General features: G+C 44.3%; 1 protein-coding gene across 3 annotated transcripts in view; it reads right to left on the reverse strand.

Annotated features, from left to right (window-relative positions):
- The window catches only part of cemip2 (cell migration inducing hyaluronidase 2), an 84,102-nt gene that overhangs the window by 24,837 nt on the left and 47,037 nt on the right, over window positions 1-12,228 (reverse strand). For all 3 annotated transcript variants that reach the window (XR_007956613.1, XM_052019210.1, XM_052019209.1), the window contains exons 12-16: window positions 10,010-10,098; window positions 8,192-8,323; window positions 4,293-4,328; window positions 2,492-2,647; window positions 624-801 (exon numbers count right to left, since the gene is read on the reverse strand). Coding sequence is in view for 2 of the 3 variants with exons in the window: in XM_052019210.1 (XP_051875170.1) it covers window positions 624-801; window positions 2,492-2,647; window positions 4,293-4,328; window positions 8,192-8,323; window positions 10,010-10,098 (591 nt within the window). In the remaining variant the exon portion in view is untranslated. The remainder of the gene's footprint in view (window positions 1-623; window positions 802-2,491; window positions 2,648-4,292; window positions 4,329-8,191; window positions 8,324-10,009; window positions 10,099-12,228) is intronic.

The raw sequence follows: 12,228 nt of genomic DNA on the forward strand, positions 1-12,228 counted from the left end.
CCCTCGTAATGGATGGGTGGCAGTCAGGAGAATTGGCAGGGGTAGTGCCTGGTGGGGATACGAGAGGAAAATTGAAATTAAAGCAGATAGTCTGTACCAAATTGTCAGAGTTTTATAAGAGCTCTATAGAAGTTGATAACAGACACAGTGGGCTAAAGGGTCTGTTTCCACGCTGTATGACTCTATGACCTTTACATATGAATCATTATACACTGACCAGCACATTGAGTTCCGATAAACCCCAAACTCTAATTTCTAGCCTCCTTCAGGTCCCGCAATTTTCTTTCCTCCACTATCAGTCACCCTGCTTTCAATGGTCAAGGGTTTACGTACTGGAATTCCCTCCCTTATTTGCCACCTCTCCTTCCGTATTTGAGACGCTCCACAAAACTTCCCTCTTTGACCGAGCTTTTGGTCACCTGCCCTAATATCACCTCATGTGTGTCAATGCCAAATCTTCTATTACACTACTTTGCCTTTATCAATCGTCACTCAGTTAAAAGGCATCAGATGAAGTTATCGTGGTGAGACTGTGGTATGGTAATCTGATTCATAATAACCTCTAATATTTCAAATCTTTGTGCACTAATATTACAATACCACAAATATCAAGACATACATACATTTGTGTCAAATTTCAACAAAGAGAAACTGTTCTTGGGAGTCAGTTGCCACGGGTTCTTCAGAAAGAATCCGATGGCACTGGTGAATCTGACTGACGATGCCATGTAATTTTGGAAGGTTGTCTTGGTGACGTGAATTGGTCCATCATAAATCTGAAATCCTCGTATTGGGAAGGTCCTGTTTGAAAGGCACAAAAAGAGGATATGTCAGATTTCTCCGTAAAAGAAGAAAATAGGTTTATAGGCAATATTTACTGCTACAGAAATGCACAAGCTTCATTTGATGGTAAGTGCAGAGGGATACAAACATTGGAAATAGCATTTGGAGAAGGCCTTTCTGCTCCTTGCACCTTCTGCATCGTTCAATAAAACTGTGCCTGATCTTGTGCCTCAAGTCCACTTTCCTGCTCAATCTCCATGATCTCTCTCTCACCTGGTGTCCATATATCTGTCAGTTGTAACTTTGACTACATTCAGTGTCAGAGTATCCACAAATCTCTGGGGTAGGGAATTTCAAGAATTGACAAGCCTTCGACTGAAGGAGTTTCTCCTCATCTCAGTCCTAAACAGCTGACCCCATATCCTGACACTATGCCCCATAGATCTGGATTCCCCCATCTTGAAGAAACAACCTTTTCAGCTTCTGTCGGACAATCCCTTTCAATGAGATCTAATTTTTCCAATTTCCCTCAAATCATGATAACTCACATTAAAGGCAAAGATAATGTGATTGCTGATTGTCTTTCCCGATGTTAAATGGGAAACGTGTATCTATACTAATCTGATAGTCTGTAGTTGTGTAGCATGATAATCATTACCATTACTAAGCAACTCAGCAAAATAAGTAAATCTATGCTGCAGTTATCCCAAAGTAGGTCTATCTTCCTGAGGTATAGAGACAAAAACTGCATATAGTAAATTAAGTCTTGTCAAGAATATGAAAAAAGTGAAAAGTCTTCAGCAGTAAGAGTAGCACCTTAAGACTTGTAAGGTACAAGCAATTTACTGAGTGCTTAAAAGAGGCAAGTTTTCAATGGATTACAGGAGGTGAAAGAAAACAGTGATTCACTGCGTGCAATGTAAGAGAAATGGAAAGATCTAACAATGGTATGTAAACAGAAAGCGATTGATAAAGGTGGATTCATTTAATTAAATAAGGGTTTAGATTTCATAAAGCATATGTGGCTTATTTCAATCTTCAATAGACTTCATTTTTATAAAATGTCTGATTAAAAATGAAATGAAAAATTAGTAGGCTAGATATCAGCAGTTGCCTTCTGAGAATAGGGGACAATGATATATGGAAGTCACAGAACCACGTTAGGAGAGGTTGGATGGGCCAACTCATCTTTACTTGGGACCTTTGATGAGAAATGCTGTGGGGATTTTGCCCTTAGATGACTACTAAGGTCTTCACAAAAATCTCAGTATCGTACACAAGTGATTACACTCAGACATCAATTGTACCTTGGGAATCAGAGTCATTCGACCGCTCAAACCATCCAAAGCTGTGGCTAACCTGCATCCCAACTATTCCCTTTCTTTTGCACCCTTGTTCAATAAAAATCTGTCGATCTCACATTTAAAATGATCAACTAAGCACTGATCACAGTGCATGTGAAAAATAGTGCTCTTAAACTTCCCTGCTGAATGACAAGGGTCTAATTTGAATGAGACATCCCCTACACCGAGACTCCCAAACAATAGAAAGAAACATCTACCTAAATAATTCCTTTCAAAGTCCTGCAAACTTTAATCAATTGAAGTGCTGCCTGAACTTCTACACTTCGGGGGACACAAGCCTAGATCTGGTGTGACACGTACACAAATATTCCCACAGTGCTCAGAATTTAACTTCAGTGTCTTACTTGTCTCTGGGCAAGGTACGATTTTTTCCTTCCACTCCACCAACCCCCCAGTACTTGTTTTGGCCTCCTTGAGATCCATAATTCCTGCTTTCTCCAACGAACAAGGATTCTGAGATTACTTGACTTGAACCTTCATCCTTTGGGAAGCTTCCGTCACTGTGTAGAAAAAGCTGTTCATTAGAAGAGAACACAAGCCTTTGAAATACTTTTGTTCCAACACAAAACCCACACAATTCACCCACCTCAAAATGAACCAATGAGAAGGGAAGTAAATGGGATAGACCTCCCAAGAGCGGAAAAACAGTATTTATCTCTTGCTAAAACACCGAGTATACAGTCCCTACCACCACTCCCCTCTTCACACTGTACTGCTTTTTTCCTTTGACACTTTACGAGGTACATCATTAACCTGAATGAGTACAGCTGCAACCTCTGCAATAGCTGTTACCATCCAGGACAGATCAACTCACTTCATTGACTGCAATCCAACAACCAGTGCTCCCTCAACCATGTCCCATTCACAAGGTGCACTGTGGCAACTTGCCAAAGTGTTGCACCACATCCCAAACCCCTGACCTCTTACCATAAGATCAAGTTCAGCAGGCACGTGAAAACACCACCAAACACCCCTCCCAAATGGCCAAAGAAATCACTGATATTTTGTCATTGGGTCTAAATACTGGAACCCCTACTTAGCAACACTGTGGGAGGACTTCCCCAGTACAGTCTGCAGTGATTCAAGGCAGCAAGTCACACCAACGTCTCTACAGCTTCAGTAAAGCTCTGATAATCCAGTATTTGATTGTTCAGAAATCTTATCATTCAGCACCTGACTCACCCATGTGTTCTAACTGCAGGCCGGGGCCAAGATCACGAACACCAAGGGTCGGAAACGTGGGATAGGTTGTGACTGGAACCACGGTCCAGAGTGCTGGTACGTTTCAGCTTGTTTTGCCGCACACGCTGAAACTTGCCAATTCTATTTCCCACTCTCTTTAAGCTCAACAGCTTCACTGAAAAAATTATCACATTGCTGTGTATTGGGCGTTAGTAGGAAGAACATCCAATAGTCTTAAAAATCTGCTACTTCTGCCCTAAAGGTGCCAGTTTATTGGAGTTTTGGGCAACAAATATTGGCCTTGTTGGCTAAGCCCCCACCCTGTGAACCATTTGGTCCTTACACAGTAGATTGTAGAAGTCTTTTGTGTGAATGCCTGACATGTGACGGCTGTGACAGGTGGGAACAGCTTCTCAAGCCCATTCCACCACTCGATTAGATCAGGGCATGTTTAAAACATGATAAACAATAACCGTTTCCAATGGCTGAATAGTTGATAACCTCTGGACTACAGATCTATTACTAATGCCTCTACTTTAAAAAAACTCAACTCCTTAATCAAACATTGGGACTGCAATTTCTTTGTCAGAAGCCACATTTAATGGTGCAACACAATTTCTGCACTGGTGTAGATTCAACATGAAATCACCCCAAAATATAAGTGGGCTTAATAAGGCCTGCGCAATGCATTCGTTACAAACATCTACAGTAATGGCAAACAATGACGGCCAGCTAGCCAACTTAAAGCACAAGTGGAGTCAAGGGCAGGCAGTGTATGCAGTGCGGACAGTAACTAATGGATGAAAGGAGTCGCAACTATGGTACGTTCTCAGTGGGTCAAGGGGGAAATAAACAGCTCAGCATGAACAAAGTGCATTAAGCACTAATGCTGGCCTCTGTTTTTGCCTCCATGTATTTCCAGGGTTTGCAGTTCTATTGTGATTGTAAGTCCATTAGTCTTACCTGGCAAATGACAAGCCAATTCCATTGTCAGAGAACCTGAAAAGTAAATGAAGCAATTGTAAAAAATGTTAAGAGTTTGAGAAGATTTAGCCTGTCAACAAAGACTTTCACAAATTTCTTTAGATGTACGGTGGAGAGCATTCTTAACTGGTTGCATCACAGCCTGGTACGGAAGCTTCAATGCACAGGATCGCAAGAGGCTGCAGAGGGTTGTAGACTGATCCAGCTCCATCACGGGCACAACTGTCCCCACCATTGAGGTCATCTTCAAGAGGCAGTGCCTCAAGGCGGCAGCATCCATCACTAAGGGCCCTCACCGTCCAGGACATACCCTCTTTTCATTACTACCATCAGGGAGGCGGCACAGGAGCCTGAAGACACACACTCAAAGATTCGGAAACAGCTTCTTCCTCTCCGCCATCAGGTTTCTGAGTGGTCCATGAACACTACCAGGTTATTCTTTTTTTGCACTATTTATTTATTTTTGTAATTTATAGCATTTTATGTCTTTATAATGTACTGCTGTCGCAAAACAAATTTCACGTCATATAAGTCAGTGATAATAAATCTGTTTCTGATTCAAAAATAGCTGGAGTGTGAGAGGGTTCGGGGAGGGAGTTGTCAATCACCAGTTTTCTTTGCATGACCATCTCTTTAGCGGCAAAGGTCTCAAACTCAAACTCCTCCCCAAAACCTCTCTGCTTCTCTCTCTCTCTCTCCTCCAAAGGACGCTTCTTAAAACCTCGGAGACTTAGATTAGTAAAACTCAACATCGCCCCAAGTGGCTAGTTTGATAAATGTTCTTGTGCAATACTTTGGAATATCTTACACTATCCAGGGGTGCTAGATAAGTCCAATTTATTGGATAGTTTAGTACAAACACAGTTAAATATACAGGTGCTCCCAGGTTATGGCAGGGTTCCATTCCTGTGAACTGTTCATAATATGTACCATTCAGAAGTCAGAAGTGTGGCCACATAGCAGAAGATGCCTGCAGTCCCACAGCAGCCGGCAAATCCATCCCGCCGGCCTCCCAAATGCCCGTTCAACATACAGGTTGTACGTACATCAGGCATTCATAAGCTGGGGAGAACCTGTATAATTCAATTAATAATTGGAGGATCTAAAGGATTAGAATTGTTGCTGTCACTACCTTCAAACAAAAAAACGATCAGAGCAAAGCTACAAAGCTGCCAGGGGGTGCGCTCCTGAGCGGGAGAGGGACTTTGCTTGCAGGACTTGTCAAATCCTGGAAGCTGAATCAGTGCAGCCAAAGAATTCCCAGAGATGGAGGCAGGATGAGCAAAGCACAGTATAAAGCTCTCGGCAGGTCCATCCCGTTCTCAGAGACGAATGCTCCTCCAGATATTGCTGCCTCCACACAGGTCCAGAGACCCCAGTTCAGTCTTGTCCTCAGGTGCCGTCAGTGGAGATTTTGTGACCGCATTAGGTTTCCTCTGGGGGCTCCAGCTTCCGCCCACTTCCCAAAAGGCATGCGAATCACTTCATGTAAATTGTTCTGATGCAGGGTCTTGGCCCAAAATGTCAACCATCCCTCTGCCTCCACAGATGCTGCCTGACCCACTGAGTTCCTCCAGCAGTTTGGGTTTTTTTTGCCCCTAGTGCAGGTGGTAGGAATATTAGAGAAGTTAATGGGCATGTGAGAGAGAACAAGTTGCAGGGGAAGGGGACTGAGGCATGGACCCCAGGGGGAGAGGTAAGTAAGTTAGCTGCTCCTGTAGCCAGGGAAGAATGAAAATATTGTGAAATAAGAAGTTTGATGGAAGAGAAACAAAGCACTGCAGATGCTGGAATCTAGATGAAAAAACAACAGGATGCTGAAGGAACTCAGCAGGCCAGCAGCACGTGTGGAGAAAAGCAGGCAGTCAACGATTTGGGTCAGGACCCTTCTTCAGGACCAAAGATAGGGAAAGGGGAAGCCCAATATATAGGGGGGAAAAGCAGAGCAGTGATAGGTGGACAAAAGAGGGCAGGTGGGGTGGGCACAAGGTGGTGATAGGCAGATGCACATAAGAGCTAGTGATAGGAAGGTGTGGGGGAGGAGGGGAGAGCAGATCCACCAGGGGATGTGTCAAAGGTATGGAGGCAGGCGGCATGGGAGGAGGAGACAAGAGGAAAAGGAGAGAGAGAAAAAAATGGCTAGGAGAAAAAAAGAGATAAGCCAGGAAAGGGAAAAAAAAGAGGCAAGGTCGGGGGGGTGGGGGGGATTGGTTTACTTAAAGTGGGAGAATTCGATGTTCGTGCCATTAGGCTGTAAGGTCCCAAAATGGAAAATGAGTTGTTCCTCCAGTTTGTGTTTGGGCTTCTCCCCGCAGTGGAGGTGGCCAAGGACTGACATATCAGCGATGGGGTGGGAGGGGGAGTTGAAGTGACTGGCAATGGGGAGACGCAGATCGCGGTTACGGACGGAGCGTAGGTGTTCTACCAAATGGTCACCTAGATGGAAACCAAGTGCAAAAAGCACGGAATGCTGACACCTAGTGGTCAAATGAATGAACTACCTGCCAGTGTTCTTGACCACCGACCTAAGGTACAGGAGCAGAATTAGGCCATTTGGCCCATCGAGTCTGTTCCACCATTCAATCACAAGATGAGAGTTCAAATCCCACCATGGAACTGGAGAATTTAAATACAAGTAATTTTATTTATAAAAACTAGTCTCAGTAATCATCTGATTCACTAACCTCCTTCAGGGAAAGGGGATCTGTAGTCCACACCCTGTCTGGCCCGTAAGTGACTCCAGACCCCACCACCTTGGTTGATGCTTAATTGCTCCCAGAGTGCAGGGCCAGGTAGGGATGAGTAGTAAATGCTGACAGTGCCTGTGTCACCTGTATCCCTTGAACAAATAAAGCAAACTCTGAGACGAGCGTACAGAGCTCGCTACTACAAGGGTAAGGTGATGTGGGGAGTAGAGATACACACAGAAGATGGAGAAGGGTCTGCTGATAGGGTGGGATGGGGAGACTCATGTGGAGCATGAACATCAGCACAAATATGTTGGGCCAAATGGCCCATTTCCAGCCTCTGCATTCTCAGTAAAGGCATCAAATCTCTTACAGACACAAGAAGCTGTAATATGGAGTAACACAATGGATGCTGGAGGAATTCAGCGGGTCAGGCAGCATCTGTGGAGGGAAATGGACAGTTGATGTTTTGGGTCAAGACCCTTTTCCTGGACTGAAAGAGGGGAGATAGCCGGTATAAAAAGGTGGGGGGGGGGGGGGGGGGGGGGGGGGGGGGGGGGGGGGGGGGGGGGGAAGGGGTGGATCAAGAACTGGCAGGAGCTAGGTGGATCCAGGTGAGGGGGGGGTGATAGGCAGATGAGGTAGGGGGGAGGGTGGGAATGATGTCAGAAGTTGGAAAGTTTAGGTAGAAGTGACAAAGAGCTGAAGATGACGGAATCTGATAGGAGAGGAAGGTGGAGCATGGAATGGGGGGGGGGGGTGGGGGGAGGTTAAAAAAAGAGGGTGATGGGGGCTAGGTGGATCAAGAGAAGAGAGAAGAGGGGAAAAGGGACAGAAGGGAGCGGTTACCAGATGTTCATGCCGCCAGGTTGGAGACTGCCCAGGCAGAATACGAGGTGCTGTTCTTCTAATTTGCATTTAGCCTCGACCTGGCAGTGGAGGAGGACGTGGACAGACATGCCGGTGTGGGAATGGGAAGTGGAATTAAAACAGCTGGCCACCGGGAAATCCTGGCTGGCATGGCAGACGGAGTGAAAGTGCTCGGTGAAGCGGTCACCCAATCTCCCTGATGTAGAGGAGGCTGCAACAGGAGCACCAGATGCAATAAGTAACACCACGTGTGAAAGACTGTCTCCGAGTGCCTCCAGCATCTTATGTGTTGCCCATCTTTTATTTCTTTGATCTACCTACCCAGAGTTCTGGAATATAATATCTCCTCCTCGGACCCAAGCTCCATGGTCATTGTTTTTAAAAGCTATCAACCGATCAATGAGGGCAGCAATCCGTGGCTTCTGTGGATCAGCGTCTTGGTGAGGCCGGAACCTTAAACATAATAGCAACAGGTTTAAAGTCGATGTTGCACTACTTACGATCTACTACACAAGAATGAGCTCAAGCAGGATGTCCAGGGTTGGGGCACTGGAGAGAGGTGCTTCAATGGACCCAGTAATTATTTTTTTTTAAATCAGCACCAATCGATCCTTCCTTTCTGACACCATTGTGCATCACAAGGTACGGAAAGACAAAAATGTCACGAGGTTAAAATCATTCTAATGAGTTCAACTGACAAGAGGCACTTCCTGAGAAATATGGTCTGAGTTGCAAAAGGTTTGTGGCTGTGCATCAGCCATACCTCAATGAGTACATTGAACATAGCACAGAAACAGGTCCTTTGGCCCGTGATATTGTGCTGAACTAATTAAACTAGGAATTAAACACCTAACTAAACTAATCCCTTCTGCTTACACTATGTCCATATCCCTCCATTCGCTACAGATTCATGTACCTATCTAAGAGCCTCTTAAACTCCTCTATTGTATTTACCCCCACTACCACCCCTGGGATTCTAGGCACTCATTACTCTCTGTGTAGAAACAAAACTTACCCCACACATCTCCTTTGAACTTACCCCCTTCTCACCTTAAATGCATGCCCTCTGGTATTCAACATATGATCCCTGGGAAAAAGATACTGGCTGTCTATGCCTCTCATAATGTTATAAATTTCTATCATTTAGCACTCTAACCTCTTTAGGCCTCAGCTGGAGTATGGTGTGCAGTTCTGGTCACCACACCATAGGAAGGATGTGGATGTGTTGGGAGAGGGTGCAGGGGAGATTCACCAGAATGCTGCCTGGATCGAAACATTACAATTATAAGGAGAGACTGGATAGGCTGGGTTTGCTTTCCCTGCAGCAGTGGAGGTTAAGAGGTGACGCGATAGAGGTATATACAATTACGAGGGGGATAGATGGCTTGATAGTAAAAATTTTTCTTCCCCATACTGGAGGGGTCTAAGACAAGAAGGCTACGAGAGGGTTTAAGGTGAGAGGTAGGAGGGGATCTGAGAGGAATATTTTTAAACCGAGTGTGGATCTGGAATGCACTGCCTGAAGAAGTGATAGGGGCAGATACTCTCAAAACACTTAAGCACCAAGTACTTGAATCGCCAAAGCATAGAAGGCTATGGACCTAATGCAAGTAAATGAGATTAGTGTAGGTAGGTACAAAAGGTGGCATGAACACAATGGGCCGAAGGGCCTGCTTCTGTGCTGTATGACTCTAGATCCAGGTTCAAGTCTCTTCCCCGTAAACTTGAGCACAAAGTCTAGGTTAAGTCTCTGGAGCCAGTGATGCGGAGGTGCCACACTGCTGGAGGTGCTGTCAAACCAGCCCACTTTCTTTCTCAGATAGATGTAAAAGGCCCCAAGATCCTATTTCAAAGAACAGCAGGCAACTCTCCCGAAAAATTCTATCAAGTTTCACTAAAAATGAGCCTGGCTGTTGGGGTGATCTTCCTCTCTGCCAGCTGATTTCCAACATAACAAAACTTTCCAAAGTACTTCATTGATTGCAAAACACATTGAGGTTGAAAAAGATGGTGTGGAATTGCATGTCAATTCCAGTAGAGTGTTTGGAGTTCAGAGTGGGCTGACTTGGCAGAGAGAAGGAATTTTTCCCTGTCAAAAGGAAAAGGCTCCTTCATCATAAGGTTAGTGGTCTCACTCACCTGGCACTGTTGTCTAAACAGAGGTACTCCCTCGGGTCATCCATACTGGCGTTGGTAACTTTCACTCCCTTGTCAATGAACAGACCGGCCTAGTGACAAAGACCAAGCCTCATTACTGGAAACCAAACTGCAAGGTTTTATTGCTTTACCCTGCTACTTCATAATAAACATTTTTTTAAACTCCCACTAAAATCTCTAGGAGAACTCTGCTCATTCCATGTGTGTCTGAAAGTCTTCTGACGTACAGGAATAAGGTTCAGCATAACTCATCTAATGCACAATCTGATCCATGTACTCGAATCAGAAAATATTCAATTGTCACAATTACATTCCTTCCCCCTTTCAGGACATCTCAAAGCACTTTACAGCCAACGAAATATCTTTGAATTGTAGTCACTGCGGCAAAATAGGAATAACCAGCAGCCAATTTGCACACAGCAAGCTCCCACAAACAGGTGAGGAGGATTGGATAATTTGTTTTCTGTGATGGTGGCCAAGGGATAAATGTTGGTCAGGCTGCAGAGGAGAACTAATGAGCTCTTCCTTCGGACACCACAACAAAACCTTTTGTATTTATCCAGGACAGTAGATGAAGCTTTAATTTAACATCTCAGCCAAAAGGAATCAGATCCTATAGTACAGCACGCCCTCTGAATTGTACCAACGTGATGGCCAAGACTGGAGTGGGATTTGAACCCACAACCTTATGACTCAGCAGCGAGAGTGCTACCCACTGAGCCACGGCCAACACTCAAGGGAAGAGGGAAAATAAACTCACCTTTAGCACGATGACTAGCTGTCACATTACGGTCATAATGTTTACATATGGGAAAGCTTCAGTCCCACAGACCTTTGGAAAGATCTCAATCTTTAATGTAAACTTTAGCAAACTGCTCGCTGCTAATATCCTGGCCAATATTTAACACTCAACTAACATCACTAAGACAAATGATCTGGTTAATATTTCATTGCTATTTCTGGGATCTTGCTGAGCACAATACAACTCTGACTAGGCTCCAAAACTAAAAGAAAAGCACTGCACATAAAATAACAGGGAATACACTGACCCACACCAACAGGAACCGGTGGGGAAGCTGGGGTAAAAAGGGGCTGAGGCAGGCAGGTAGGTCAAGGGTGATAAGTTGGGGAGTGAAGGAAGAATGGGAGAAAAACAAAATTGAAAAACAGAAAGAGAAAGAGACTGATGCAGGAAAGGAAAATTCTAAACAGAGCTCCAGAAAATAAAAGTCAAAAGGAAAATGAACAAAGCTACTGGTTTTATGGAAAAAAAACAGAATTATTTTATTAAGAAATTAAGCAAATGGACATGAAGGTAAATAGAATATAGCAGGAGCAATGTTTGTGCTGAATATTCCTCACATGCAGATAAATGCTAAAGGGGTTGACTCCTAGAAAAAGAAACTTGGCATAAATGTTTCTGTCTGACTCCGTGCCAAAATCAGTAGTACGTAGGCAAGCATTAAACCACTGAATCTACTCGATGCCCTGTAATCTATAGGCAGAAACTCCACACAAAATGCTGTCCTTTACCTGTACGCAGATACAAACCAGAAACACTGTGCAATGGGAAACACATGGGGCTACAGACATACCAAGACTACTATGGACTCACCAGGACATTAAAACAAAAGCATTTTTTTAAAATTTGAACACTTATATTGGTCAGTTACTAAAATACTTGAAATAGGAACTACATGTTAACATAAGACACTGCAGATGCTGGAATCTGAAGCAACAAGCAAAATACCGGAGGAATTCAGCGGGTCAGGCAGTATCTGTGGAGAGAAATGAACAGTCAATGTTTCGGGTCAAACTTCTTCATCTGAAGGGTCTCGACCCAAAATATTGACTGTCTATTTCCTTCCACCGATGCTGCCTGACCTGCTGAGTTCCTCCAGCATTTTCTTTGGAACTAAATGTTGCTTGACCAACAATCAAATGGCATCCAATCGCTGGAATCTGTTGGCCTTTTAATAGCGTTAATGAGGCAGGGGCATGATGAGTGACCAACGTGTGTGTGGACTGGGAAGGGAAGAAGTTGTAATAGAAACATGGCTAATGAAACCCAAGGTGGGAGGCAAGATGGTGGATCAATCTGATTACAAACGGTAAATGGAGAGCTTTAGCTTCCACATGCTAATGAGGAACATCGTCCAGAACAAAACCTCATCACTTCTCTCCTGCAGTCAGATTCTAAG

This window comes from Pristis pectinata, chromosome 7 (genome assembly GCF_009764475.1).
Source record: "Pristis pectinata isolate sPriPec2 chromosome 7, sPriPec2.1.pri, whole genome shotgun sequence".
NCBI classification, from domain to species: domain Eukaryota; kingdom Metazoa; phylum Chordata; class Chondrichthyes; order Rhinopristiformes; family Pristidae; genus Pristis; species Pristis pectinata.